The following is a 27,358-nucleotide window of genomic DNA, read 5'->3' on the forward strand; positions in this document are numbered from 1 at the left end:
GGAAGAGCTGAGGGGAGGCTTCAGCTGAGTGTTTTTCCTCTTCCAAGGGGTTTTGTTGTGCAGTCACCCACAGTGCTGGCCCACTTGGCTACATATGATCTAGGAAAGAGGTCTGTGCTTGACCACTTGGGCATATACTAAAAGTATCAATGTTAGAAAACTCGACTGATCTTCTTGCTGCCCGAGTATGAGTGTTGGTGCTTGAGTTTCAGGCCTGGTCATTATTTAGACCAGCAGTTCTTTGTTAGTTCAGATACCTGAAATGTTGGGAACACTAAATGCCAACTATTTCTTAGTAATTTATGAAGTCCAGTTTAAAGTAAGTATATATGAAAGTCTAAAATACATTTTTAACTGTAATTAATAAAAAGTGAACCTGTTAAAAATAAGGTTATGATAACCTCTTATGTGCCACTGAACTGAGATAATTGCTAGAGTATTTTAATTTGTCCAATTGAGTTCATAGTCCTTATTAATGGATGTATTAGCTTTTTACAAAATGCCACATGTTGATCTCATGGAAAAATCAAATAGTCAATATAAAACACATAGTTGTTTCACATCATAGTTGCTCTGTTAGAAGACTTACTGCCATCCTCCAGTCAGAGGCCTAATTCTACTTTGAAACTCATTCTGTATTATTTCATTTTGTATTTTTACTGTTACCAAAGCAAAAAAAGACACTTGCAGAAATACCTACTATTGATACTGTGTTGTGAAACACAAAGTTTTATCCGTCTTAAGTTCTGTTCTTTCACAGTCGAAAATCAACAAGCTATTATTTATGCCAAACGTCTTTCACATCACTAGTCTTTACATCCTTCCTTATTCTTTACTGCAAAATGTAGAACATTTGCACAGTACATTTGGTAGATGTCTTTCTGAAAATCGATATGTGGAAAAGGTTTGTCAGTGGGGTTGGTTATTAAATTTGGTGGCTTAAATTCAGCCAGCGTGCTTTTCAGTTAGCTTTCTAGTTCTGTTAGATAACCAGTTCATTGAGATGTGAACAAGTTCGCAAAGTAGGCTGCTCTTGACAGCTGTAACTCAGGCTCAAAGCAATCAGTGTTTAGAACGAAAATCACTGTGGAAAACATGCACTTCAGAGCAGGGCTCAAGGAGAGTTTGAATTTGCCCCCACGTGAATGATTTTTTGGGTACTTCTGACTTTACAGGAAAAAATGGAAGTCACCATGAGTTCAGTGCTTCTGCTTTAGTAAAACTGATCAATGTAATGGCCAAATCCAGTCTATCCAAACTCAGATAGGCATTCATTTTACAAGGGGTACTGTGTGAAAGAATTACAATTTTTGCTACTGTCTCTGATTCAATGTTTGCATTCTAGCAGAGAAAAGGTGGTGCATTTTAACTACTGTCTCCCCTTTTTAATGTCTATAGATGCTTTTAAAAGTTCTGGTACAATTAATCTTTAGCTGCCATTTCTATTTCTGATTTAGATCTTACCTGTGTCATCAAAATTAGGCTGTTCTTGCTTTGCTTTTGTAGTTTCTGTGCTTTCCTTTAGTCAATGTGAGAAATTATGAAGTTTTTGTAAGAGGAAACTTCTGATATCTTCACACAAATGCTGGAGGGGTATAATTGTTTCCTTCTCTCTACAGTCCATTTTAGTCCAGCTTTTCTTTTTCTTAAGTCAAGCTCACCTTATTTCACAATTCAGAGTAATTGCAAATAAGCAGCCAGTGTCAAACCTTCTAAAACTCCTGCAGTATTTACTGGTTTTAGCAGGAATGTTACTGATAGTTCCTCAAATCTCTTGGGCTGCCTTCCATGTGTTTTGACCATGATAGGGTTTTTGTTGTTGGTTTGGGTTTTTTCTTTCTCTGTTTATGTAGAGTGTGTTGGGGAATTTTCTGTAGGAGAGCAGAGAGATTGAACTGAGAGAGCAGGGAAGGTGTCAACTCAAGGTGTGGGTGAAAGACTTGCGTGCAGTTTAGACAGCTTTGTCTCCATGAAATTTTTTCATTCCTCAGCCACCCTGGGCACCTCAGATATGCTTTCTGTGGCACTAGATATCTCTCAATCCCAATTTGTTGTAGGTGGTAATTGAGACTAGTCAGCTACCCTTCTATGTAAGACTTACCCGTGTTTTCCTATTCTTATAGTTGAGCTTTTATCCACTGTATAAATTAATCTCTTTTCACCTACCCCATACACACTTCAGCCATAGGGTACTCACCATGCAGCCGTGGTTTCTGAGCTCCTGCCAGGTTGCTCTAGTAAGTGTCACGAGTGGCTTTTTTAGAGGGGTCCAAACGAGAGTGTTTGCCATTAGCATATGTTAGTATGTGTTTGACAGGAGAGACCCTAGCACTGAGGAATAGGCCTTTACAGGCTTGCCTTGAGCTGGGAAGTTTGATATATGCTGAAGTCTACCCCCAGCAGAAAGCTAGTCAGCTAGCTGTGTGCCACAGGATAACACAGCACCCAACTGCACACAGCCATCTCACATGAGACACTATTAAATAAAATACTGTGCTACTGCCACTTTCTTTAGCTGAAAGTATCTGGGGGATGTGTTAGGTGCTGGTGTAGTTTTTGAGCAGTCCAGCGCTCATGACAGCTGTCTGAAAGTAAAAAGATGTTTGAAAGGGGTTTAAATACTGGTTCCCAGCAAATACATAAAGATTTTTCCATAATGCTTTCCATGTTTGGAGCTTACACTTGGGAAGTGATGAAAGCATCACTCCTTAGGATAGCCCCAATATGGTTACAAAATAATTTGGAGAATGTGATAAAGTGCAATTCAGTGTATGAAACTTCCTTCAAAAATGTGCTCGTTTCCTTAATGCTGTAATATTCTTGCTATCTAAATGTATTCTCTTTGTCAAATCATTCTCAGTCTTACCTCAAAAAAAGCCTGCCTGTGATTTCAAAGGGAGTTTTGCCTAAGGTAGGGCTTGCAACATCAGGACCAGGAATTAGTGTAATGTGACCCACCATTTGTATTGCTTTGGGGTAAATTTAAGAGAGAAGATTTAACATTGTGTGTGTCATGCTGAGATATTGCAATATCTCGGATGGGTTATTAGGCACCAATCCAAAGGTTAAGTGCAGCAACCACATGAGATGTGGCTTTATCCTTACATGATCTATGCCAGTGTTCTGTTTTGTAGTCCCCTGGAATAGGCATTATCCCTAGAATAAACTGACATGTTTAGGAGACTTTACTGAAACCTATCCCAAGCTATATAAGGTATTTTCAGTAGAAAAGTGTGTGCATATATGTACAATTTAAAATCTAGAAATTAATACTGGAATTGTGAACTCTCTGAAATTTTGAATCTGGATCCTAATGTGCACCAGATAAATACTCACGACCATTGGGAAAGCCTAGATATGAGTTTGCAGTTTAGGACCTTTTCTCATTTATATGCATATATTTGGGGGGTGGTGGTGTTATTTTCCATGCTGTTTTTGCTTGGCTTGCATTAAATAAAATGCTTCAATGGAGTGTGGTAGTCTAGCATTTGTTTTGCCTCAGGAGTAGATTGCCCCATCTTGCATATCTGGTCAAGTAAATTGCTCTCTTGCCTGTGTACTTAGATAATAGTACTGGGCTTTAGACCTTCTTGTACAACCCCCCAGTGAGCAGAACCACAAGGGGCTGGGCCTGTGTGGTGCTAACAGTCTTCTCTATTGTAATGGATGGATTCATCTCTTATTTACATAAATTAATAGTTAAAACTTGTTTGGTTGCTTAAAAAAACTCATTAAGCTTTCTGAGTAGCTGTATTATGAGCACTGTGGCAGTCGCTCCCATTGACTTATCTCCTGCTGGTTCACTGGGAACCAGTCCATCTCAGGGTCAGGTCCCTAAGCTTCAGTGCAAAATTAAATAAATAACATTTAAAAGAAAACACAAAAAATCTGTTCAGTGCAAAGTGGTTGTTGGGGCACTTCTTTATGAAAGAAGCCATGTTTCACATTTTTAAATATAAAATTGTATTTTTGTCTGAAAGCTAATTTTTGCTCAGGAAATTGATCATATGTTTTTATCTATTTTCTGCTAGTCACTGAAGAATGTTTGACATTGTATGAGAAAGGTCAGTTTGTATAACATGAAGTAGGAGGGGAATGTTTAATGTGAAAAGCTGGGCCAGGGTTTTTTTTTGTTATTACTAATTGCCATTTTAATTTATCATCTTCAGTGTATGAGGTTTGGTTTTCTTTATTTCCTTTTTTTGTTTTTAAATAGATTGAAGAAAGAGAGCATTGAGCAGAGCATTAGCAATGAAGCAAAGGCCCGAGCCCTTCAGGCCCAGCAAAGAGAGCAGGAGCTGACACAGAAGATGCAGCAAATGGAGGCCCAGCATGAGAAAACTGGTAGGTGGTAGGGAAAGATTAGAGCCTGGGCACTCACTCACAAGCCAGGCCCACGCCTTACTGTGAAATGACATCAGGAACACCTGTAACCTTTGGCTGGCCGAAGGGAGCAGATGCTAACTACACCGGAGATTCCGAATTACATATTAGTTAGCGTTTAAAAGAGAAAATGGAAAGTATTGCCCACTGTCTGTTGATTTCAGAGTGCTGCTCTCACATCTGTTGCACCATCTGGATTATGAGTTTATTTACCTGTGTTCAAGAAACGTAAAGCTGAGAGAGACCACAACAAAGTAGAAAAACAAAGGGCTTGTTTTTGGCTGGATTTTCAGGCACACATGTTATATAAAGAAAATAGCATCAGAAGCTCTGCGGGAAATGCTCTGAGCTTACAGTTAAAGTCTCCTGAATAGCATTGAACAGTTCCCACAGTACACACATTATAGCTACTCTAAAAGCTTAATGAGTTTGCTTCGGCATCCAAACTGGAGAAAAGCTTTAGCCATTAATCGGTTCTTAATTCACTGTCGCAGCTGGATGTAATTCACTGGCTCCAAATTGATATGTTCCTTTATTTAATCTTTGCAGCCTCAAACATTTTTAGCATTACCATGTGCCCCTCCACATACATACTCTCAATCTAAAAGAAAGATGTTTAATCCCTTGCATACTTCAGGTTCTCATAACAGGAGACTTCATTGCATTGACTTAGCTGATCAATAACTTCTAACCTTTAATCTGGAAGGAAAACAGGTTCTCCAATCAAACCAAAAAAACCTTTTGTTATTGTGAAGTAGTATGCCAACAACATTAATAGATACATATTATAGACAAAAAAAAAGAAATTTTTAGAGAGGAAATCTCTAGCCCCTGAGCATGGAAAAGAGGAGGAGCTTCAGCTCTTATGGAATGTAATATATTCATATGTTTAATAAAATGTAATTTTTACCCATCAGTCCTGCAATATCTTTAGAAATATGATGTCACATACATTAATTCTAAGCAGTGTCAGATAATACCTGAGGTAGCAGGCACAATGACATTTGCCATCTGATTTTCTGCTTTTTTTGCAGCATTGTCACAGTACTAGAGGACCTTTCCATGTGTTCAGGGAATGCAAACAGCTACATTATGGCTGCTATCTACACAGTAGGAAAAGAAAAGAAGCAATCAGAATCATTTTCCCCTACTCTAGCCAGCACATCTGCATATGACCAAATGTAATTTTGCACAAGAGATGTGTAATTTACCCTCCTGGTGCATAAATTGTCCCAGTATGCAAAAATGAAACAACCTTACAGCTGAGTTTGTTTTTATATATCTCTAGTAGGATTAGAAGGACTTGAAAATTATAGTTATTTATTAGGTACATAAAGAAACCCTTGTGCATTATGATCCTACACACATACAAAGAATTTGGGTAACAGTGGTGTCTCTTCCTCTAATTTTAAAAGCAGAAATCAAGAAAAATAATTTTGCAATAGCTTCCTTTTGAAAAATAAATATGTAAAAGAGTTTTGGTGCAACCCAAAACAATAGTAACTGAAAATTAATTTATAAAATTATTTCACTGCAACTGTCACTGGACAGTAAGTTTATATCTTATCATTAAAGAGAAAAAAATGTGTTAATCAGAGTAAGTACAGGACCCAGTAAATAAAATAACAGTGTTTTTTTAAGTAGAGAATGAAATGAGTCTACAGTGTGAGTGTTTGGGTTGCCAGTGTATCCTCTGCACCAGTTAAGCAAGCAAAAGGCTGCAAAGACGTGGCTTGCCAATTTTATTCCTCCCAGAAATGTCAATGAACTTGCAGCTAAAAAGCAAAACCACCAAATTAGCTATGTAGTCTTTATGACGATTCTTCTCACAAGACCAGATTTAGTGGCAACATTGCTTTAACACTTTAGCTTATTCTGACATTGAGCCTTTATTTGGTGAATGTTGATGTCATTATTCCATGTCCAAGCAGTTGAAATTTAAAAAAAAAAAAAAACCACCAAAAACCATAAGGATGTAGAGGAAAGAAATTGAGAATATCTACATTTTTATAAATTATCTATAAATTTATATCATTACGAAATAAATTTCTAGTTTTATAATTTTACAATTTCTAGTAAATGAATTGGATTCATTGCTGACCTCCCAGAATGCATTCATAGCAAAATTAAAGGAAGAATATTGTATGTTGGCAAGGAAGTTGGAGCAAATGTCAGAAAAATACAGGTTAGTAGTTTTTTCTTGTTCTGTCCCTTACATTATTAGGACATGCTTCGTTTTTTTTGTGTATGTGATTTAATATTTACTATTATTCCACTTGTCTTGGGTATCATGTCAGTAGAATATATGCCACATAAGAAACATGGATAGATTTTTTTATCCAGGGTAATTCTAATTTTCCACTTTTCAGATTATGTTTCTGGCTATTACTTCAAATTTCTGAGACAATTCCAATGAAGAAAATTACATACTATTTTCTTATTGGTGCTCATATCCCTAATGTGAAGAGTGGAAAATCGTTAACAAAGCTACAATTTGAGTTTATCTGAAATGATATGAAAAATACTAAATATTTGAAGTTCTTAAAACTGTAGTCTGTTGTTTTAATTATTTACTTAAAGCTTCATTCACAATACTACACACTGAATAATTATCTCTGAAATAAGTGTCATCAAAATTGCTAATCATTGAAGCTCTGGTTGTGCTGCTGCTTGTTATGTGATGCTCTTGTTAAAATCAATAGTAGATCTATATACAAAACCGTTAAAAATTCAGGTATAGAATGAAACCTGGGAGCTTATAATTGCTTTAAATAAATCCAAAAGTATGAGGGTATCTATTTAAAACTTCTATAGGACAGGGCTACCTTAAGAAGAATAATTTTTTAGTGCTATACCAGTAAATAATTTGATTTTACATTTTTAAGTGTGAAAACAGTCTCAGTTGAAACTTTCTTCAGGATTCATATTTAAAGTAATTAATAGGACTTTAAGTGGTGAGTTGGCATTTTGCAACTCCTGTAATTTTCATGCAAACTGAACTTGGTAATTAAGGCAAGGATCATCTCACATGGCTTATGTGAAGCAAGGAGAACACTCAGCAAAGACATAAAATTAATTTTCAAGATAGGATTCTTCTTATAGTAGGCATATTTAATCATTCTGTTGAGATAACATAACAGGGGCAACACTCTCTCAGGGAGATGGTTCATTCCAGTATCCTGTTTTCAGGAATGGTCAAAAAGGAATTATATATATACACACACATATGTATATACTTTATATATATATTTTTATATATATATATATTATATATAAAATATATGATGCTTCCCACAGGTACTGCCTCCACTGCCCATCCTACTTTCCACTGAATATAAAGTGTTGACTAGCTGTTAAGTGGCTGAAGTTGGGAGATGAATCCCATCCAGAATGTTTGGGGAAAAAATGAGAAACTTAAGGAAATGTAAGCAGTCTTCCCTTGTAAATGTTGTGATGGATACTGGAGAGAGAAGCAAACAGAATTTTTCTTCTGAAAATGCAAGGCTCCTCTGCTAAAGTAATACAAAATCTAAATAGATTCAAATCATATTATTATTCCAGCAATAAAAATGCACACAGACTTTGTTGCTAGAGCTCACAGTCACAGACTAGTAACTGTAAAAGGATGAAGGAAAGACAGAAAGCATACTGTGAAAACACATTATTCTCTGAAAATAAATACCAGAGATTGCCAAGTGTTTCTCCACCTAGCAGCATTAGCTGACTATGTCAAGAACCTGAAATGGGGAAAAAAAGCCCTCTTGGATCTCCAGAAAGTGGTATATTTTGTGCAAGAAACAGTATGGAAGAGAACCTATGAAAGCAGTTCTGAGAAGTGGCCCTAAAATAGCTTGAGCTTGCCTTCATTGGAGTGGGAGCTGCTGCAGTCAGTAACAAGAATGGAGAAATAGGTAGGGATAAAAAAAAGTGGGAAAATTAGAATAGAAAGGTGGAACTGGAGATGGCGGGGAATGGTAAACCAATAGATGGCTTTAAAACATGATGTGATCAGGTGCAGAAAATTACTGAAGTTTTAAATGCATGATATGTGTGTCTCAAACGCAGTGTGTATCTTTCAGCGGCATCCCTCTGAAAGGCAACCTTCATGCTCATTGTCACTGGAAGTAGTGTAAAATCACAGTTCTGGGACAGAATGCTGTAGCTTTGTCCTAAAAAAAAAAGAGTAATCATTTTTGGAAGATTTTATAACTTCATCCTCATGTGGATTAATAAAAACAGATCATGAAGCAGCAGTGTGCCATATTTACATGGAAAATATTTTTCCATGTCTTTTGCCTTACCATAAACTGAATTTTGGACCTAGGCATGTATTTTCTTGCTATTCCTCTAGAGTCTTTGTACCTTAGTTTCCATGTGGTTAAGCAATAACCGTATATTAGCAGTATCATTATTTAATTGGTAAAATACTCAAGCTTTTTTAAATAACAGAAGCACGAGTGAGTTCATATAAAATTTGTGGGTTTTAATGGGAAGTAAGGACCAATTTGTAATATGAGGCTTTTCAAATCTATCTATGACAACTATATATTTGCACAATTTCAGTGGGATGCCTCTGAATTGCACATATATTTTTATATTTAATACAGGTTTTCTGAGAAATCTAAACTGAAGTCTTGTTTCTGCATAAGCTGGAACCTTTTTTGTGAGCTAGCCCCTGCACAGGATTAGAAAAGCTTCAGAAAGACAATGTCAGACAAATTATAAACCCCTCAAGCTGTGCAGAAAGAAGATGGTGTCTGAGAAGGTTTCTGTATGCGTAGGCATGTTTAAAAATATAGTCCTTTGTTGATTTCTTCTCTGTTTCATTCTTTTTTTTCTCCTCTGATTGTCACTGTCTGAGTTTCTAGGTTGTAGATTAATGCTTAACACTACCCACTGTGTATTTGTGATTTGCGTTTTGTAATTAAGAGGAACAATGGGAGTCCATTGGGTCTCGTTATATATAATGGTTGGTTTAATTTGTTTCACTTCTATCTTGTTAATTGTAAATTGATCATTAAGATTTGAATTCTAATCTGTCACCAGGGTTGTGAGTATTGAAGCTAGAGCAATGATCCTGGTTTTAATCACTGATGATGAGAAACAAATTTTATAATTTTGGTACATATTGCAGTTCATATATTTTAACACTCTATTTTATGGTGTTATAAATATTGTTAAATGACTTTTAGTGTAGTTTTACTGTTTGGACTATAATGTATAAATTATATTACTGGTTTGGCAACAGTAGGCATCCAACTGTGTGAGTTTAATTGAAGTAAAGAACACACACCCGGCTGAACTATTTTTCTGCATGTTTGGTTGACTGCAGTCATTGCGCTCAATACCAGGAATGAAATGTTTGTTGAAGGTAGCTCTACAAAGATGTGAAACAGGCTGTCTGAAGGGTCAGTCATGAACAATTATATGCAACAATACTGTATCAGCAGAAAGTATTTTTAAGCATATATTTGATTGCTGTACAAGTAAACAATTGGTTTTAAGAGTAGGAAAAGGCAGTGCCTAAAAAGCACTGCAATGCAAAAACTAGTTCAGAGGAGTAAAGGCAGCATTGCCTCCTTAGTGTTCAAAAATCAGCTCATCCTAAAAATATCCTGAGACTGACTTTGAATTGTAGCTATTTAACATTTGCTGGTTCTTTGCCTCCAGTATTTGAGTGTTTTGGAGGAACCTTGGGAGGTTTTTTCCAAGGCTCTTCCAGCAATGATGGTACATAAAAACTGAAATTTAATTAGAAGTTGAGTCTTTCTTGGTAATTGAATGGATTCAGAAGTATTTGGTGGTTTTGTTGTTGTCCCTGTCTTCCCCCCCCCCCCAGTCATCATTAATTGTTTTTAATATAGTGACAAGTAAATGAGATTTGGCAAAATATATTACTCATCTGCTTACAAGCATGCATTTTACATTTTCATGTGACATTGTAGCTTTGCTGTGTAGTTTCAAATTAATATTAATTTTATACAGGTCTTTTGAGTCTATCAAATCTCAAAAGCATACACAGATGCATTAATATGACTGTGACTTGTGGGGCCAGCCTGAGTCTGCAGAAGTGCAACTCTGTGCAGAGTTCAGTTCAGATGGCAACATTCCAAATGTTTGCACACTTCAGTTTTCTCTAAGTCCACCATGGCATACTGCTTGGTCTTCTGGACCCAGAACAGCTCTTGTGGAGCAACATCAGCATCTGTGCTGTGTCCCTTAGTTGTTCTGGATCCATCAGATACAGTGTTTAGTGCATAGATTTTTCTAATTTACATCTGTCTCTGGTATGACGTGGGCTATTTCTGAAGTTCAAGACTGTGTGCTTGGCACCTGCCACCTCTCTTTCTCCCATCCCTGCAGTGGCAGCTTGGGAGCAGAAGCATTTACTCAGAACCAGTCCTGCCCTGGCTGGTTGAAATTGCTACTCCTAGTATAAATGGGCTGTCACATTCAGTACAGTTGTTCAGGCTTATTACAATTATGGCTGGGTTTGTATTTATTAGGGTTTTTTAACCCAACAATTTTGAAGCTATTTAGATATCACATAGGATTAACTGTTCTACTTTAATCTTTGGAAACTGAGGTGGATGAATGGTGTATTTAAAGATGCAGAGGGCATCTTTGTCACATGATAATAAAGATTTCTGCTGTGCAGTCTTGTGCTGGGACCAGTCTGCTTTCTTTAGCACTGACACATATGAACCTTTTAACGCTGGCTTCAGGCATTTTGCCTGTCGTATGTGCTGTCCTCCAAAACTTCAACGTAATAAAATATTTGAATCTGGGTGGTCAGACCCCTAGGTATTTACTTGGAAGGGATATTGTGAAAATAATTCTTTAACTATAATTATTTTTTTTTCCTCATTTCAAATGTAATTACAAAAGATGTTTTAGGAGAAAAGAAAGCCAGTAACATGGTTCAAAGCATCAGGCATTAGAGCTGTGTTTCAGAGACTAGAGATATTGCTATTCATTTTTTTCAATTAATTCAGTATTTTCTTTTGTTTCATTAATTGTAATTTTCAGTAGTGTTTTGGTTGATTTGAATCGCTTGATCTTTCCAGAAAGATTTCAGGTACCTTCAGAAGTGCTGGACATAAGTCCTTTTAAAACATTGAGATTTTTATCACCTTGAAAGTTGCTTCTCACATTTCCATGAATGAGATGGCCACATATAAATACAGAAAACGAAGCATGATCCCCTGTGGAGACAGTGTTCTCACAGTGGGTTTCCCGTTGGAAAACCCTACAAGGATGATTATTTACATTATTCCAACATGGTAAACATTGCGTTTTGCTGGCAAAAAAAAAAAAAAGTAACACAATTTTGAGTTCAGTCCCTGTTACCACACAATTGGCTTTGTTACATCAGGTCTCTGTTAAGCTGCTCTGCAGTGCACTTTCGCTGTTAGCCACTGACTGTCTTTCTTACAGTATCAGTATCAAGTACAGACTGCATTCCTGCTGTGTGATAACAATTGGTCCAACTGACAATGCTTTGTTAATGCTGACATTGACATTACTAGTATTTCTGTTAAATGATTAGTGCAAAAATTCTACTTCAGATACCTTCCTGTAACATCCTGTTCACTGATATGTACCTGTCCAAGAAACTCCTGTGCATTTAAGTTTGATGTGCAAATACATCAGCACAATTCTGATGTATTTGTCAGTGATGATCCTTAATAGAGCTATAACTCCCTACCCAAATTCAATTTCATGCAGCCTTCTTCCGAAGTTTCCCTTGCTAAGTTCTTTTAGATTCACAGATGATACCATGCATTGTTCTCTATTTAAACACGAAAAGATTATGTTGTCATTTCCAGATTTGACTTGTCAGTGTAACAACATGTTTTTGAGGGGAGGAATATTGCTTCCCCCCTGCACTTTGTTGTGTTTTTCAGAATGTCAGTTGTTGTTGCATTCTGCAACAGCCAGGAAGGTAAAGTATCTTTCTGCTGTAACTGCAACATATTTAAGTTTATGATTTAAAGATATATCTGAAGCTTTTTAACCTCAAGATCTGGAGTGGCAGATGCCATAAAACAAATTTGCTTGCTTTTGATTCTTACTTTCTGATGGTATAGCAGATTCTGACATGTTCTCATTAACCTTTTCCAAAGAGTTAAACTGTACAAGTGCATAATGTATATTTTATCACAATTTAATCTGAGATCTTTTCCTGATATTAAGAAACAGCTCATGCCTGTTTCTCCATGGGCTGATGGTTAGAGATGTAGCAAGTAGCAATCCCAGGTCATTCATGGATCTGGTGTCTCTGCTCACCCGTGAAGAATAAGAATTGCTTAGAAGTGACTAATTTTCTTAAAGGCTGTGCTGATTTTTATGTAGATTAGGGTGTGCCTGTATGATTTGTCCCTTGTTTCTTAAAGTTTTATTAATTTTCCTCTTAATGGTGGGGGGGGTTTGTCTTGGTTTTTTATCTGTGGTTTTTATCTGTGTAATGGTATTTTGGATATCTTAGGTTAATAGAGTTTTGAAAATAGTGCCACTACTGAAAGTTCAACCTGTACAGTGCAGTAAAGATTAAGTAAGTTTTTAATAGCCATTTTTTAAACTAGATTTTAGCTTTCACTAATAAAGAACTTGAAATGTATTTTCAAAATGCTGGCCAAATTCTTGCTGAAGTATGAATTTACATTTATTAATTTTATTTAACATCAACACATAATGCCAAATAACATGACTGTTTAAAATAGGCTGAAATTAGCCTAGCCAACCTATGACTGAGCCGGATACTCTTCAAAATCATGTTCTTTTGTCTTAAGATTACTTGAAACTGTGTTTTGTTTCTGTAAGTTCTAGTAATAGCCTGTTTATGCATTACATATACATGTATGAAATTTTATAAATGCTGAAGCCACATATTGATGGCACGCTGCAGGATGAAATCTGACAACATCCATCATCACTGTGTTTTACTTCTGTAGATCTGAAGTCAACCAGCTTAGTCAGGAAAAAGAGTATCTTCATGGCAGATTGGAGAAGATGCAGAAACGGAATGATGAATTGGACCAACAATGCATCCAGCATGGGAGAATGCATGAGAGGATGAAGTTGAGGTAGGAGGTCCTGTTAATCTGTCAGTATCTGGTATGCTCTACTGTACCTATTGTATAAAGTTAAAAATGACAGTAGGTTGTTTGAAAGTAATATTATTTCCTTATGAAAATGACCACCCTTTCCCCCTCCCCAAGCATTCTGTCAAGGCTTTTTTATTTTATAACATCTTTTGCTTGTGCCATTTTGGATAAATAAAAGGAAAGCTTGAACAACAGAGTCTTCCAGAGAATTTAAGCCTAGTGCATATGTGTGTGGGCTGCTTCGGCTGTTCTGTACTCTAACTTGGATGAATTGTCTTACCATATTAAAAAGAAAAGGAGGGGTGGGGAGAGAAAAGAGGAGGTTATTCAATGGTATGAATGTAGAGTACAGATGTGGATTCTAATAGTTGTATTTTGGGGTTTACCATCATTTATCTTGTATAAACAGACAAGTCTTACCGAATATCTTAGTCTCCAGAGAACTGTTAACAGCTTTCAGGCACCACTAGCCTTTTCAGAGAAGCAGCAACTTCCACAGGAAGAGCTGTGGAAGCAGCTACAGCAAGGCTAGTATGGAATATTTCCACCAGTACCAATTGACTGTTCTGTCCAGAGTGTCCAGGTTGATAATGCTTTGTGCTGTGATTTGGATTAGGCATCCTTAAAGATCACTGTGGAAACTTTTCAGTACCAGAAAATTAATCTCTGCTCTCTTGTTCTGTTTTCCACTCCACATTCAGTGTAACAGGCACCTAGGCATGGTTGGGAAGGTAGAGGATAAAGTCAGGAGATGACTGCTAGGCAATTCTGTAAACCCAGTCAGCCATGGTACCTCTGGTCAGTAGTGAAATGCAACACACAGTTTAACTTTATTTAGACTAGATAGTCCTGACTGGGAAAAATTCTCTTTGCTTTATTTTACCACTGACCACTTGTTAGGAACAAAGCTTGCATGTATTGAAGCAGCCAGCCTTGTGTGCTCTTTTTTTTTTCCCAACTACTAATTACTTCTTTTTAATTTTTCCCCTGCCATCTCTTCAGTCTGTCCAAGGCAGCTTGTTTCTTGCAAGCTCTCCATGCATTCTTTTCAGTCATCCAGACCCTCTCTTTCATCTTCCTTTTCACATCTGTCTCTACCTCATCCTGTTCTTCTATAACCTAGGATCGTTACTGTCTTTAATAGCTCAGAGAACAAAGACATTCAAAATACTACAACTGTGTCCCTAGTCTGTATGGCCACATTCCATTTATTTCACCTCCCTTTTGGTGTCTTTACTTGCGGTAGGTCCTTAGCATATGGGGGGCATGCACTGAAGAGTCAGGGTTACTTTCAGTGAAAAAAAAGTTACATCTATTTTCTTCTCTTTTTTTTTCCCTAACTGTTCTTATGTAGAATTATCAGTTATCTAGCTTAATGTAAGACTGCTTTGTTTTTAGGACAACTTTTCCTCTGTCAGAACCAAATAAAATAGTTCTACTGGAAAATGTTGCTCATTCTCTGTTGCAGCAGCAAGGATTGTACACTAAAAAAGATTGAAAGCATTAATCCAGAACAAAAAGTGGTTTGAAAGCAGAGTGATCATGCTGCAGGCAGTGCCTTACCTTCTGCTGCTGTTTTGCTGACAATGAGGAGAGAAAACAGGACAGTGATAGCATTTGTCTTATTTAATATTTTAGAATACATAAATATGACAGAGATTATCAGGTATTTGAATCATGAACAGTATATTCTACCAGAATTTTAAGCAGAGAGTCTTTTAACATATTTTTAATTCTATCTTGTACTATATTCATTTAAAATCCAGGTAGTAAGTAACAAAACTGCTACCATAAACTGCTTTAAAAAGTCCGTGTAATCTAATTTCAGTTTTCATGTGAAAACTGTAATAGATTTTCAGTGCCAGTTTTTAAGTGCTATAAATTGTCTATGAAGTATTCAGATCTAGGTGAAGAAAAGCAGAAAGAATAACTATTACTACAAATAAATTTCCCAGTTCCTTTATATTTTGTTGAAGGTCTTCCACCAAATAAAAATAGTGATTTTTCTCTTCTGATTTTGAAACTAGAGATCTGACTATGGTATTTAGTAAAGGCAGAACAAAAAATAAATAATGTGCTTTGCTTCAGATTTTCATTCATCACTCAGACAGGAATAACCACAGCAAAATAATGTACAGGATGATTTTTTTCTTAAGACAGTTTGTTTCCCCTTAGTATGCAGCTACAAATATCATCAGTCTTTTGCAACACAATACTGCAAAGTGGGTTCCTACCTAATTCCTAGCTGTTGTTATTGTGGCTTTCATTGGAAAGTTTCTTATATCAAAATGATTTTGACTTAACTTAGAACCTAACATTTGCATTTGAATAATATGGTATGGTGGTATTTGTTTAAAAAGAAATCTCTGTTGCTACTTGTGCTCCCCTGAAAGAATATAACAGGGCCGAATACAACTATTTTGTGGAAGGAGCAATATGTATTTGATCAGTTGGACTTTCTTTTGAGCAACAATGTTTTGGCCATTGTCATAGTTGCATCCCTAAAAGTGAACAAGATAACTCTTTCTCTGCTGTTCCTATCTTTCTGTCCAAATATGTGCTGCAAATTAATATAGTTCAAAATTATATAAGCAGGTTTTTAAAAAATTGATTACTTTAAATTGCAGCCATTGAAGTTGATTTTGAGTCAGCCTTTTTGATGTAATGCAAATATCCATCCCTTTCAGTGTGTTTTTGTTCAGTGAAATACATCCTTAAAATAAGTAGATGTCCATTCAAAATTATACAGTTGATGCATGCTATTTGGGGCAACCCTGAATAGAAAGACGTGCAATTTGCAGGAGTAGGGCAACACATCAAGGCTGCATTGCAGTTTATGAAGTGTTCATTGAGTGTTGTTAACTAGCAACACTGTGGATCTGTGCGTGTGTATATGTTGGGGTATTTTTGCATTAGGTTGCTATTGTTTTGCTACTTTTGCAGCTATGCACTTTTCATTTTAGACAATGATTTGTCTAGCTAAGTATAGATGACCTTAGGGTCAATGATGTGCCACTGGTCAGCATGTGTGACTTCATGGCTCTGAATCTTGGAGAAATAAATTCTTGTCTGTTATGTGGCAAAGAGTACATTGGCATAAATCTTCAACCTCAAATTTTATTATGTTCTTCACATTCCAATTCTGTAGATATGTGTTCATAGTAGAAATTAGCAGGTAGCAGAAAGTATTATATTTCTTATATGGCAGCTATAAAGATAGAAACTACCCAAGAATTAAAAAAAAAAAAAGGTTATGTAGCAAAAATAAAAGGTTAAACTACCTTTCTGCTTTTCTTCTATGATCCACAAACAATAGATTCCAGAGGAAGAAAAATCCAAATCAAATTAATTAACTGTACACATATAATATTGGTTTATTCTCTCCTTTATCTGTTTTAGAACTGAATCCAAGCATGCTTTTTCACCTCTGTAGTTAGACCAGTTCCGTAAATGCAGATCCAATTTCATACAATCTCTATTATCTTCCAGTTTGGGGAGCAAGAAGGAAAAGATAAGGATCTACCAAGATCTATTATTGATGGGACATATTTAACAATAAGTAATATTTACCTAAGCTGCCATGGTCAGGATTTCATCAGGCTATTTAAACATTCACTAAACTTAGTTAATAACTTTTGTATGTATGAGATTTAGTTACGGCTTTGCTTTTCTGCGTCTATTCTTATTCTCATAAAGCAATCATTTGCTTGTAAGTCATCTGTTTAAGAGAATTTCTTCTGTGGACCTTGTCTGAAATGGGAAACTTTAAACTCTGTATAGCTAGCTCTTTTGTGTGTTTATGTCCTTTAACAGGATGTGTGGAAATGCAGCAAATATAGAGAGCAGAGTCTTCAACTAGGAGAAGATAATCCAAGGCAATTGCTTACCTTTTTTCAAGATAAGCCAGACATGCCTTTACTTTTTATCAAGCAGAAAAAAAAACCAAAACATATGGACAGTAGTTTGTATGAAGTACAAGGCTTTTTTTAAATCTTTTAAATAAATCATAAATTTAGAAACTTCTGATGATTTTTTTCCAAATGTTTTTCCAAACTAAGATCAGTATGTGGCGTCTGAGGCTATGAATTTTCCCTACAACTTTAGCTTTGGTGATTTGAGTTGGTATTACTATTGGCATTGCTGTAATGTGTGTGATCACTGTCCAATCTGTGTAACATTAACAATAATAATGCATTTTATGCAAATTTGTATGGGGCTTTTTTGTTGTGGTAGTTTTTGGGGGCTGATGGTGTTACATGTATTTCGACTGCATTTTTGGTAGCTGAAGTTAAAAAGAAGAGCCTACAGGACTGGCAGTTTGGGGCAGATGTGTGTCTATTCCTCAGGCATCAGTGGTTGTAAGTTAACTATAAAAATGTTACAACCATCTGTGTAACAAGACGGCAGAGATCTGCTCTTGCCTGTTACTATAAATAAGAAGGAGATTTGTTTGACTTCATAGACATTGGATTTATAAAGACTATATGTGTCAAATTGTAACTACGTGCCATGTTGCTGAGATGTGTCTGCAGCCAACTACCTGGGGTGTCTTCCCCTTCAGACACTCTAGTGTAGTGCAGCAACTGTGCAGAAATGTCTGTATAGCACAACATGTGACAAATTATATTTGTTTTCTACCTATGGGGAAATATATGATTCTTATGGATAAGCTTATCTGGAAGAGTAGCTAAAATGGATTCTTAAATAGAGCACTCAAGGAGTTAGAGAGAAAATGTGACATGCAATTTGACAATGATTTTAAAGGGTTTTCCCACGATTAAATTTTTTGTTGTTGTTGTTACTAAGTGATAGTATATGAGAGAACACATATACATGAGAATTGAGACAGAGAGAGAATATACCAGCAGTGTCAAGTAACTGATACATAAAATCACAATTGCTGCTTTGCTGTCACCATTACACTTCTCAGTAGAGATTTTGGATTTCTTTGGCAAATCTTCAGTAGCACAATTGATTAAAATTGTTTCTTGATAACTGAAGCAATCAAGTTGCATTTAAAATTTTACATTTTCTGCTTAAAGCTTTTGTACTACTTGTGTGTGTGTTTTCAAGAAATAATGTTGGGTGGAAGACCTCAGTTTTTGAAAGAAACACCCTGTGGGTTTGTTGTTTTTCTTCAGTCCAGTTAGTTTGTTCTTTGAATATATTGTCTTCCTGATTTTTATTTTACTGATAGATTAGTATTTTTTTAAGTAACAGTAAGACAAATTATTTTATTTTACTAGACTAACCATCTGTTCTGAAATGCAATTATAAAAGTGCACTATATTGTGGCTTTTTAGTTTAAACTGGATTAATTTTTATATTAACAATAGAAATTAAGATAGGTAGTGTCCATAACATCTTTGCTATTAAAGTTGCCTCAATGTTTAAAGAGCAGTATACTTCACTTTTTCCTATATATCTTTGGTGTTGTTTCACTGTAATGGGACTGCTGTAGTAATCAGAGATGGACTTGTTTGTATGGCCTTTCACGCAAAGAGTTTGTAAACAGCTTTGTGGTCACTGTGTCTGGTGTTGCAGTGCAGCCAGATAAAACTCTGCTCAGCCCAGAATTTGGGGTTATCACTATCATTTTTTTTATTACTATTTAATAGACTTACATTTTAGGTTGAGAAATGTATACTCCACAGAAAAGTACTGTTAGGAAATAATCAGTGGATGATGTGTATATGCATGCACACGTATTTGGATGAAGCCTTGGGTGATATGGTTTAATGTGAGGTGTCCCTGCCCATGGCAGGGGGGTTGGAACTAGATGATCTAAGGTCCTTTCCAACCCTAACTATTCTATGATTCTATGTTGCAAATCCTGTCAGAGTCTGAAAGTTGTGTTTGGCTTCTATTTAGTGTTTGGGTGTTTGCACACTGTTCACATCCTCTGGGATAGAAAGTGGATGTTCAAAATCTCTCCCTCTTTCTTTCTGTCCAGTTCACTAGCCATCTACTTACTATATATATTTGTCTATTCCCCCCCTTCTAAATAGATGTCTATATATAGTGTATCTATAAATGCCTATATTATTTATGGTTTTATATGTAAGGTATTCCAGTTCTAAATACTTAATTCTATAAGATTATATAAGCCCCCAAATACTGTTTTTAAACATTTATGCCCCAGCTACTTGAACAGTAAACACATAAAGCAAACATTGTTAATTTAGTAAACCTGAAAATGTATACCAATATTGAGTCTTCAGAAAATGCTGCAAAATAGTATGCAATTAAGTTGTTAGCCTTCTTAAGAAGGAAATTACAAGCATAGGGAAATATCACATCCAATTTTCAGATAGATATTTTAGGGAACTTAATAATGTTCTTTAAGATGTATTCTAGGTCATGAGTACTCTGTGTGTGCATATAAAATATATACATATATATACTAAACATATATAGGTTTTATATATAGACAGATTCCTTTAAGAATGTATTGAGCTCCTTTGAAAAAGTCATTAAGCTGCTCCAATTTGGACAACTGATTCCAGTACCACTGATCTTCTGACTGGGATTTTTCTTTTTGGTCTGAATTTATTTGTGTTTGGCTTGTACCTACTTGTCCTTGACCCAAAACTGGAGTAAATCATTCTTTTGTTCTGCTTTTATTTTATCTGCACTGATAATGCAGATAATTCTAGACAATTGTTGTATCTATTCAGTCCTACTTCTGATTAATAAGTAAAGCCTTTGTTCTTTTTGTAGTAAGCTCTCCATCATCCTCAGTTTTCTGATTGTTGATCTTTTTTGAATATGGGTAATCAGAACTGTCTGCAGGGGTTTGGATGAAGGCATCTGAATAGCTCAGATTATGGAATTAATGTATTTACTGGAAATGCCTTGACTGATAGATCCTATGATTGATCATGTTTTGACAGCTGCATAATATTGGTGGCTGATAACCTTTCTCTATTCAAGAAGTGTGTTCAGGAACTCCCTCAGAAGTAAATTCAAGTTGCTAGCAGAGACTTTTGGTATGAACTGAGAATACTTGAAGTCCCTAGTGTAAGACTTGGTACTATAAAAGTGCACCCCATGTCTGCTGTTCCAATCTTCTGAGTCATCTTTCTGTGCAATATCCCAGACCATCTCTGAGCTGATGGTATCTCTTAAACTTATCAGCCCACTCCCACTTTTTGTGCTGAGTCATAACTCAAAATATTCAAAAATCTGTTCAAACTTGAAGAAATACGCTTACAATTCTCCCTCACCTTCAATTGTTCCTGTTGGCTGCCGTCTTTATTTTAGTCAGTTGCTTATCAACAACTACTTAGTTTACAAATGCTAGTGAGGCATGATATTTAATGTTTCACTGAAGTTAAAGTAGGTAAGATTTACTGCATTTCCTTCAGCAAAAAGTCAGATGTGAAGGAATTCAGGATTGGTATGACAGAATGACAGAATCTGCTTGGTCTAACTTACATGTCATTCTCTGATGTTTTTCATTTACCTTCATGTCCTCATATGTTCTTTTTTCTTCAGAATTTTTTACAGGCTTTTCATGCAATCAGAGTCAATGTTAAAGATAATCATCTGAATTATCTTCTTTAGGGGTTAGTCAATGCTGCATCTGTTTTAATTGCATAAAAATATAGTCTATGTGAGGAAGAAGGTGTAGAGGAGAAAGCGACAGTGTCTGTGTTCAGTTTGTGCATCCTGACAGCTGGCCACCACAATTTTATTTTAGAAACTGGAGAGTAATATCTGGGAAAGTGATAGCATAAACTGGGGAACAGTCAATGCCTCAAAGAAAAGTTCTATGGAAAAACAACCAGGTTTTCTTGCTTCTGTGTTGAACAGCTATCAACACTCTGACTAACACCCCCTCTGCTAAGCCTAGTAATTGTCCACTCCTGAGAATATCTGCTACTCTACTGCTTTGATGTACTCTGCTTTCTCCAAAACAGACAAGGGAATAGTTCTTATTCATGCCATCAACTTCTTTGAGTCAAAGCCTTCAGCTTACTAATAGTGAGCTTGTGTTCCTGTCTACCAGGAATGTAAAAAGCCCTGAAATATGTGTGACATAAAACAGCACAACATAAGGTTCCAGGCTGTTCTTGTTACTTTCTGTTGTCAGCACAGTTGTTGGTTTTCAAATTTAAATGTTAATTTAGCATTAACGAAGAATTCTTGATTCTCTCCTCTAAAATGGAGGTGGATAAAGGTGGTGTCTTTGACAGCTCAGCCCAGATTCTCCTTGATATGGCAAGATCTAGAAATGCTTTGCACTCTGCAGATTGACACTGATGCTGAAAAAGATGTGCATCATTGGGCAGAAGTGTACCCATAGTTTTCCACTGAAACTCCATTTTATTCTCCTACATTTGCTACAAACCTGCAATTGTTTTAATTTAGGTGGGGATTGCTTCTCATGGTTGTATATGATCCTTCTTGTGTTAATCCACCAGTTACCCCTTCACCACCACCTCATCTTTTTTGAACCAGTTTGCCTTCAGTGCCTGGTAGTAGCCATGGACCAGTCTTCCTCACCACTTTCCCCAGAGATGTGATATAAAAAGTGAGCAGGCTAGATCAGTGTTCCTTTTCTGGCTTCTTCATAAAAACAGTTTGTATAATGGCACGAAATAGCACCAAAAGAGCATGGCACAAAATAGCACCAAAAGAGCATGTCATTTAAGTTATTTGCTTAGGTATCCAGAGGTATCCAGAATTACAGAATAAAGGTTTCTACCCAGAATAATAGCCTTTCCAATATAGTATAAAGTTTGGAGGACAACCTTTCCTATGTTCCTCATAGAAGTGAACACCATTTAACAATCTTTGGCAAGTCTTGGTTGTTTAGACCATCTAAAATATTGTTGAAATCCCTGACTCTTATACACACCTTATTCTCTTTCTTCCAAGTAGTGTTGCATTTTTTAAGTTCATTTTTTGTACTGTATTTCTGTGCTATCCTTGTGATTTATCAGAACATCAAAAAGAATATGTTTTGAAATAGCCACTGTGAGACTAACACTGTGCAATAGTTCAGCAGCAAATATCTAGTTGGGATATTTAACAGTAATTGGGATCTTCCTATTGGACCCTAAGTGAACTCCCAATAATAATAAAATCTGACTATTAACCCATTTGGCAAACTACTTTAAGCAGGAGCAGATTTCCTTCCGGTTTTGAGATTTTCAGACTAAGACTATTTAAAACTCTTCATTGCCATATAGTGGGGAACTGAAAATGAAGACAGATGAATGACATTTAAACAGCTTTGCAAGTGTGTCATGAAAATTTACCAGCTCTGTAACAAAATCTATGCACCTGCCTGCTTTCAAGGTTATTGTTGTAGGAGAAAGAGACCTAAAACTAATGACAATTTATGTTTTTAATACAACATGAGAGTAGATTTTTGCAAGGCTGTCAGGAGGCTAATTTTTCCTGATAACGTCAGTGGCTTGATTGCTTCCGTAGGGTTTGTTTCTGCTCCTATGGAAGTTGATGTAACTGTGGATGCTCTCATTTTCCATATATAAATCTAACCTGCTTTTAAATCTTTGAGTGTTTAGCCTTGATGTGTCTTATGCCAGTAGTTCCATACCTAATGTTCACTTAAAGGTGTGACTTTTTTTCCCTTCATGCTTTTTATTTTCCATTTTTCAAACTATTTGGAAGTGCTGTTGTTTATGCATTATGAGACTAAAGACTTTTTTTTTTCACTGGTTCTCTTAAACACAGATAAAATCTTCTTTTGCCTATTACTTGGTTAAATGATCATTCTTTTCTGGAGCTCCAGTCGTACTCATGAGTTTGAGTGCACTCTATAAAGTTGTCATCCTAAAATATTAAACACTAAAAGTAGTTGTGTTTATTGTGCCTTATGGTATTGCTAATTGGTAGCAACCCAACAGTAACTTAGAGATTAGGGAAGTGGCTATAAGGAAGGACAGTATGAAATGACCTGCTGAGCATCCACATTTCTAGTGTACTCAAGAGTTATGTGTGCTCAGGGCTTCCTGGTTTGGTTCTGAAAAGTAGTGACGATGCAAAATGTGAAAGAAATGGAAAAGGATGAGAGATTATTTTGTTTAATTTGTTCTTCATAAACTTTAAATTCATCTATGGAGGAAAAGAGGGGAAATTGGTTTGGTTTGGTTTTGGTTTTTCTTAAAGAAGTTGTTTTTAACCTCTAGTTTTAACCTTCAGTTATATATATGGAAATACATTCTTGCCCCAAATATGTTATCTCATTACCTGTGACTTGATCCTGGACAGAGTTTAGAATTCTGACTTGATTCAAGTCAAGGTTCTTAAATACTTCCAGTTCTCCAGTTTCAAAAGGCTGTCCCAGTGTCATGGCTGAAATTACAACAATCTTTGCTTATGTAAAGCAGTATAATCTTTTTGAGTACTACACTAGCACTTCCCACACGACCAGGGATTTAGCCTTAGTTTTAGCTGTGTGACTTGCATGTAGTCAAAAACAACTTTCAAGTTTTTGGGTTGTTTTTCTTCCCTTTGCTCAGTTCACTTGAGAGTCTGACCTTTCATATATATATTTAAGAAAATGTATGTGTGTGTATATATATGCATATACACAGTTTCAGGACTAAAAAAAAGCTTGTCTGTAAGTTGACACCATGCATTGGCAATTCAACAGAATAAGTGTTTGGAAGCATGTGACTTAAAACTTTGACTTGTAACTTTTACCATCGTGAAGGCTGTTGTAATCTGCTGTGCTTTATCACACATGTGTTAGATGTTGCAAATACTTGTCCTTCCCAAATCAGTTTTATGAATAAAATGCACAGGCAAGCTGAGCAGAGGCACATGTATCTCTGGGAAAGGGCTTTCATAGGCTGGGCATAAATAGAATTTCTTCATTGACTTTCTGTAATGGTAACCCATGTCAATGAAATCCACAGGAAATGTATCTAACATTTTTGTTCTTTTTAAACTTCCATTTTTAACAGCAAGAAGACACTCGAGGCAGTGCATTTCTGGGGGGCTATTAAATTTCTCGGGTGGCTGAAGTCACTCAGCTCTTCAGCCTTTTTGCCTCACAACACACCCAGGGAGGCCAGTAATCCCCAGCAAGGCACTGCCTGTCTTATCTTATTGCTTAATTATTATACCTATTTAATGCTGCTTAGAACATTGTCAGCTGTTGAGAAAAGGTAATTATCACTAGTCAAATGAAAAACACTTTTTTGGCTGCCTTACGGATACACATTTTACTGGTACCTTGATACATAATGAAGCCTGATAGCAAAACTTTTGCTTGTCTCTTCTTCAAGCCACAGCTGTTTCCCTGCTAAATTCATCCCATCTGTCTCCCCTTCCGTAAGGCTGTAGGCAGTATAGCATAAGTACAGAAGCAGTTCAGTGCTATTTTGGATAAACATAGCTGAAATTTGAATCTTTGCCATTTGCAATGCACACATTTTGTTTTACTGCTGTAAAGAGAGCTGTCAAAATAAAAACTACATGGATAATTTACTGAAATACAGTCAAATAAAGGGATGATCAAAGGGGAAAAATGAAGATAGAATATAGGGTTACTCTTACTTTCATGATGTATTCTGAACAATGTAAATGTTGACCTCTTGACATTGCTGGGTTCAGAGAAATTGGTAGTGAATAACAAAAGTAGAAGCCACTGAATTAAAATATATCATGAAGAAGTCCAGACTTCATGCCAAAAAGGATAATTGTAGCAGGCAATTATTTGTAAATGTGCCCTGTTGAGATATCTGACCAAGATACAGTTCTTCGCTTTTTTTATAAGGAGTATATGATGATGTAAGATAATACAGCTTGGAAATTAAAGAAAATATTTCTAGATGTGACACTTTGTCTCTGCAAATAGGACACCCTAATGATCACTGTGGGACAACAGTCATCTGCGCCCTCCTTTATTCTTTGAAGTTTTAGTTGACGTGGAAAAATATATATTCAAGCTAAATACAGTTGTCTTTTTTGAGTTTGTTGTGCTAAATTGGATTAATGGTTAGTTACTCAAGGCTTGTGTTTGAAATTCCAGACTTTCTGGAAAAAAAGATCAAAATCCCAGTAAGGTCTGCTTCACAATCCACCTTTGACTTGAAGAAATTGAGTTCTGTGCAATATACAATATTGGAGAATCTTTCAGACAAGCCCCTGTTTTAAAAAGTCCTCTGTTCTGCTGGAGTGTTAGAAATCTTATGGTATCTCTACAAAGAGAAGGGCTTTGACCACTACATCTTGGGTATATTTGTCTTTCACTGTGTTACTGTGTTCTATGTAGCCCATCTCAGAGAAGACTTTATTCCAGTCTGTATGGCTGGTAAATGCTTATGACTCTTTTGTAGAAGAATCTTGTAAGCTGTTTCTAAGTTAACCCTTTTGTGCGTTTGGAATAGTTCCATGTTACATGAAAGTTAATTCTTAAAGGCTAGTGCTTCCAAATGCATATTGTGTTAGGTGAAAGTGGAAAAAAAAAAAGTCTGTCCTAACCTAGAAGATGCTCTTTTCGACAAAGAAAGAAACAGATGAAGAAGTAAACATTAGTGGACAGTTAAATGATCTCAATATAGACTTAATCTAAATGTTACAATCAGAAATTTCCTTTGGGAAAAAGCACTTTGTGGAGTTTGGTAGTACTGAAATACTGATTTTGGTGTTCTGTATTGACGTAGAAAAGAGGGAAAGACGGATGTTAATCATTAGCTTCTTCAGTATTTACAGGATTGTTTTCAAACTGTATCAAAAGAAACTAAGCCTTTTGTAAGAAAGGGGCTGCTGCCTGCAAAGCTTACACAGTGATTTTCCTCTAAATATATGTAAAATCAATTCTATGGCAAGAACCAAGACCACAGTACTCCACATTTGCAGGAACGTTAGAATTTCTCTCTCTTTATAGACAATGATTTGAAATATATCCAAAGGTTGTGATTTATTATTTTAGTTTTGTTCAGTGATATGAATATAAATAAGAATATTATAATCCAGGAGACAGAATGTTGTTATTTAGTCCTCCTGTAACTAATTCAGGAGCTGGTAACAGCTACTGCACCAGAACAGTACAAAAATGTACCCCCATGTATCAGTTTAAAGGAAGAAAGATGCCATTGTTTTTAAAAGAAACCAAATTCTTCAAGGACTCCACCATATGTAAAGCCATCTCCCCCTTTGCCTCCCTCTGGGCTTGACTGAAAGAGAACTTGTATAGACTTGTCTGAACACTTACTAGGTACCAAAGGATTGTGGTAAACACCCAGGTACTTGACCATCTTGGAACATCTGTCTTTCTGGTAAATATATTGTGATATTCTTGAAAGTCCTACTAATGCCCGAGCTTGACTTTTAATAATAGTGCCTGTGGTTTGGTCATCTAGTCTCATATACCACTATGTAAGTCTTGCAGTAAAAGGAGAATGTTTAACATCTGATGGAACATGTGCATGTACCAACTTAATGTTTCAAGAAACTTCATAAGCTTCCCTCCCTCCCCTCCAAAATAAAACATTTACTTTTCTGCTGTGTTACACATTCGAAATGGCTAGCCTCTGTTCAAATCATTTAAGTAGCTGCTGTAAACTCACATGGGAGGCCCAGTCTTCATGCATAACAGATTTGACAGATCCAATGCATTTTTTCCAAATGTGATTCCAAAGCTGCAAATATCTAAAGAAAAGTCAATTTTTCAAAGACTTTTACTCTCTTACAGAATTGGCACAAATGAGAATTAGAGTTGGAGGAGTGAACAAAAAGCAAAACAAGTTAAGTGGTTGTCTTTCCCATGTGCAATGCATTAAGGAAGCTGTCGATCTCCTGCTTTTTACACATTTATTACACTTTATTTTTTGCAGTCCAGAGCACCTTACCATAAGCATGTACATTTGTTGATGAGATCAACAATC

General features: G+C 36.1%; 1 protein-coding gene across 4 annotated transcripts in view; it reads left to right on the forward strand.

Moving 5' to 3' along the window:
- The window catches only part of SDCCAG8 (SHH signaling and ciliogenesis regulator SDCCAG8), a 116,986-nt gene that overhangs the window by 59,778 nt on the left and 29,850 nt on the right, over positions 1 to 27,358 (forward strand). For all 4 annotated transcript variants that reach the window (XM_031046267.2, XM_005146017.3, XM_031046266.2 and 1 more), the window contains 3 exons: positions 4,217 to 4,344; positions 6,460 to 6,568; positions 13,338 to 13,469. In XM_031046267.2, the coding sequence (XP_030902127.2) occupies positions 4,217 to 4,344; positions 6,460 to 6,568; positions 13,338 to 13,469 (369 nt within the window). The remainder of the gene's footprint in view (positions 1 to 4,216; positions 4,345 to 6,459; positions 6,569 to 13,337; positions 13,470 to 27,358) is intronic.

Source organism: Melopsittacus undulatus, chromosome 3 (genome assembly GCF_012275295.1).
Source record: "Melopsittacus undulatus isolate bMelUnd1 chromosome 3, bMelUnd1.mat.Z, whole genome shotgun sequence".
Classification (NCBI taxonomy): domain Eukaryota; kingdom Metazoa; phylum Chordata; class Aves; order Psittaciformes; family Psittaculidae; genus Melopsittacus; species Melopsittacus undulatus.